Source organism: Gavialis gangeticus, unplaced genomic scaffold (assembly GCF_001723915.1).
Source record: "Gavialis gangeticus isolate Ggan-Ray unplaced genomic scaffold, GavGan_comp1, whole genome shotgun sequence".
Taxonomy (NCBI): Eukaryota; Metazoa; Chordata; order Crocodylia; family Gavialidae; genus Gavialis; species Gavialis gangeticus.
Window position 1 is genome coordinate 25,633,343 of NW_017729002.1, and position 4,462 is coordinate 25,637,804.

Below are 4,462 nucleotides of genomic sequence, written 5' to 3' on the forward strand. Positions count from 1 at the left end.
TCTGGGCGCCACACTTTAAGAGGGATGTGGACAGCATGGAGAGGGTCCAGAGGAGGGCCACTCGTATGATCAAGGGACAGCAGGGTAGGTCCTATGAGGAAAGGTTGCGGGACCTGAACCTGTTCAGCCTTCAAAAGAGAAGGCTGAGGGGGGATCTTGTGGCCTGTTATAAACTGGTTGGGGGGGGATCAGCAGGCGCTGGGGGAGTCCCTGTTCCCCCAAGCGCCGCAAGGAGTGACCAGGAACAACGGTCACAAGCTGGTGGAGGGAAGGTTTAAGTTGGACATCAGGAGGTGCTACTTCACGGTCAGGGCGGCTAGGGTCTGGAACCAGCTTCCAAGTGAAGTGGTGCAGGCTCCCACCTTGGGGGTTTTTAAGAGGAGGTTGGATGACCACCTTACTGGGGTCATTTGACCCCAGTGCTCTTTCCTGCCATGGCAGGGGGTTGGACTAGATGATATGCTCAGGTCCCTTCCGACCCTAGAAACTATGAAACTATAAGTCCCAAATCAATTTTTTAGATTCCTTACCACAAAGTGCAAATATTTGCACAAAAACCAATGCTTTAATAGTAATAAATATTAAACTTAATGCCACAAGAAAAAATGGAGTTCATCATTTTCAAAAGTGACCTGTCATTTTGCATGCCCAAATGGAGGCACTCTAAAGGACCTAATTCTCAGAAAAAAATGAGCACCCATTTTCTTAAAAACCAGGCCTTTTTCAGATATTAGGTTGGGAAGCCAAAAGCTATTAGTCCTCTCATCTGGGAATATTAACTCAAGAATGGAGTATTCTGCCATAAAAATTGGTCTCAGTAGTATTAGCACATCCATTATTCCTCAGTTATATGGGGATATGAAACAGATGTTCCTGCCTAAATCCGGAAGCTGTTGTAAGAAGGGTGCTTGTACATGTGACAGGGGTTTAATCTGCAAGGTTTTATTCTATGCCCCTAAATTGAAATGGTGGGGCACAGACTAAAAACCTGAGGACTAAACCGATTTGATTTTTCCATCATGTTACGGCAAGGGGCCTGATCCTTTTTTGTTGGGTTTTTTTGTCAGAGCTGGAGCCTGCCCTCTGGCTGCAGGAGAGGCAGCAGGCTCCGCAGAAAAAAAGGATCAGGCCCCTCGCCATTTCTGTCTTCAGCAAGCGCCTGCAGGGCAAGCTGCAAGCTGCCAGTGGGCCAAGTGGCCTCTGAACCATGAGGGGCCCTGGTCCTTCCCGGTGGTGGATGGGTCATTTTCAACCTGGAGGAATGTGGGCAGTGGAGTCCCCCAGGTCTTGGTCCTCAGGCCTGTACTGTTCACCATCTTTATCAGTGACTTGGAAAAGGGGGTGAAAAGCACCTTGTTCAAATTCATGGACGACACTAAGATGTGGGGAGAGGTGGGCACACTAGAAGAGAGGGACAGGTTACAACTACATCTAGACAGGTTACAGGGGTGGGCAGATGAGAATAGGACGGGATTCAATACAAGTGCAGGGTACTGCACCTAGGGAGAAAGAACCAGCAGCGTACCTATAGGCTGGGGAACTCCCTTCTTGTCAGCACAGAGGCAGAAAGGGATCTTGGAATCATTACTGATTCCAAGATGAACATGGGCCGCCAATGTGAGGACGCAGTCAGGAAGGCCAACTGCACCTTGTCATGCATCCACAGAGGCATCACGAGCAGGTCCAAGAAGGTGATCCTCCCCCTCTATGCGACATTGGTCAGGCCGCAGTTGGAGTACTGCATCCAGTTGTGGGTGCCACACTTCAGGAGGGATGTGGACAACATGGAGAGGATCCAGAGGAGGGCCACTCGCATGATCAGGGGGCAGCAGGGCAGGCCCTATGAGGAGAGGCTACGGGACCTGAACCTGTTCAGCCTCCACAAGAGAAGACTGAGAGGGGATCTAACGGCCGTCTACAAACTTACCAGGGGGGACCAGCCGGGAATGGGAGAGGCCCGGTTCCCCTGAGCACTACCTTGAATAACTAGGAAAAACGACCACAAGTTGATCAAGAGTAGGTTCAGGCTAGACACCAGGAGGCACTACAGTCAGGACAGCTAGGATCTGGAACCAACTTTCAAGGGAAGTGGTGCTCACTCCTACCTAGGGGGGTCTTCAAAAAGAGGCTAGACAATCACCTTGCTTGGGTCATTTGATCCCAGCATTCTTTCCTGCCTGTGGCAGGGGGTTGGACTCAATGATCTGCTCAGGTCCCTTCTGAACCTATCAACATGAAACAACTATAAAACTATGAATATGGTTCTTGCTTTTAATGTGATGCCATGCATCCCCCTCACAGAGAAATGTGAGAACTAAAAAAGCACTGAAGTAAAACACAAAATGAAAAATTACTCTACCAAATATATAGTAAACAAGGTATCTTACTCAGTAAACCAGAGATGTTGCAAAGTATGCATCATGGGATTCACTGTGAACAAATGGCTTTCATTCCAGTCTTTCATTTCTTGGTAAGTGTTATGCCATGGGACTGGTGCACGTATTACTCTCTGAGGAAAAGAGCGTGGGAAACTTCTAATGAAGAGTCTCTTTCTCTCAGTTGGATCCATCAAGATGTAATCAACTATAACATATCATACAAATTACTGAGACCAAAAGCATGACTAAAAATCCTATGCACATATAAACATTGATTCACATTTGTGCCATTTGAAATGCACATCATTATGCAGTATCATTTAGTTAATTTCATTCAAAAGACATGTTTTAGAAGTGGCACAGTAAAACCCTGTTGCAGCCTAGCCGTGGGATCTGGTCTAAATTCCTCAATCTACATTTTAGGCGCAGACAGAACTGCAGCTCCCAGGTCTAATTCAGGGCGATTCATACACATCAATCCTCCCAATCCAACAGATTTTAGTTGTTGGATTAGGAGGATGGATGATTGGCAATATGGAGCCGAGAGGCTGAGGTAAGGGGCTTCAATCCACTGCCCGCCCCTCTGCACTCCAGTGAGGCTGAGAAAAGGGACCTCCCTCCCCTGCCTTTTCCCCCTCCCATCCAGAGACATTAGCTCAGGTCAAACTGTGCTGCAGCCAGAGCAGACAGAAATTAATGAAGTCACTCCAGTTAGGAGCAGCTTTGTTTGAACCCTCATACAATGAGGGTTAATTTGTCACGTGATCAGAGAAGGGCTCTGCAGCCATACTCTTCTGTTTGGACTATTTTAAGGGGCCGATCATATGACAAATGTTATTTCTGTCTGTGTCTTTTATTAACAACCTGGCTGCAGACTCCTAAAGAGGGCTCCAGCTTCCCTCCCACTCCATACAGAGGGTTCCTTTCTCCCCCCACATTGCAGCCTCTGCTCACTGAATTAACTACTCTGAAAGCTGGGGCAAGAGACAATGTAAAGAAGGCATGTGACAGTGGGAGGGAGGCAGCTCCTCTGCACAGAGCACTTGGGTACAGCAGGGGATGGACAGCCTGCAGTGCCAGCTGGGTCACAAGGAATGGCCCAAGGCAAGTAAAAGGTCGCCAGCCCTTTACCTAGTAAATCTACTTTGCACAAGTATAAGTGAGCACAATGGATGAAAAGCAGGCATTCTCTTACACAAATACAACATATGAAAAGGGAATGTGGACACTAAAATCATGTAGCATGAAGTTAGAGGAGACCTAGATTGGTACTGAAGGTTATGGAAATTAAAATGAAAATGATTCATCATTTGTATGCTGTCCTATAATAGAAGAACAAGAGGCCACACTATCAGGTCAATATTTTAACATGTTTTTAAGCATTTGAAATATTTCATTCCATGGAAAGCCCATGAGTCATCCTGCAGTCGAGAACCTTATTACTGCCAGGACGGAAGAATTTTATGACCTATCATGCAAACGTATGCAACATAAAGAAGGGGAAATTTTTCAGAGCATAAAGAAATCGTTGCGAGGCTGTGGAAAGAAGCCTACCCTCAATGTGCTTTATTGCACAACTGGTGCTTAGTCCTGTCTAAAGTATCAGCTATTGATCACCTCCAAGATACCAATTTGAGAAATCACCTGCTGACTGGTAAATGATGTACAGGCAGCCCCCATATTTACAATGCAATTGGTGAAAACCACGTCTTAAGTCGAAACATCATAACTCAGAACCAATTTTCCCATAGGATCAGTGTTACAAATGTGGGATTGGTTCCTTTACAACGGTCAATACTGAGTGCAACTGGTAAGTGGTGGAAGGGGAGGGGGAAGGGAAGGGGTGTGTGGGGCAGATCAACGCGCCCCGTGGTGGGGGAGGGGCTGGGGTGGGGACCAGGGCTGGGGCAAGCGCTGCCCAGCCAGGGCCAGGCTGTCATGGAGAGGGGGGGGACAGTGGCTCCCACCACTGCGCACTGCTCATCTGGCAGCTTGACCAGCAGTTCCCGCCACTGCTCCCACCAGTGGTCCGGGAGAGCATGGGGGGGGGGGGCATGTGCCCCCGGATCTGCCCGGGGTGGGGG

The 4,462-nt window shown here is 48.1% G+C and overlaps 1 protein-coding gene across 1 annotated transcript in view; it reads right to left on the reverse strand.

Moving 5' to 3' along the window:
* DNAH3 (dynein axonemal heavy chain 3) overlaps positions 1–4,462 on the reverse strand; it is a 149,958-nt gene that overhangs the window by 114,256 nt on the left and 31,240 nt on the right. The window contains exon 7 of the mRNA XM_019507713.1: positions 2,388–2,583. Within this exon, the coding sequence (XP_019363258.1) occupies positions 2,388–2,583 (196 nt within the window). The remainder of the gene's footprint in view (positions 1–2,387; positions 2,584–4,462) is intronic.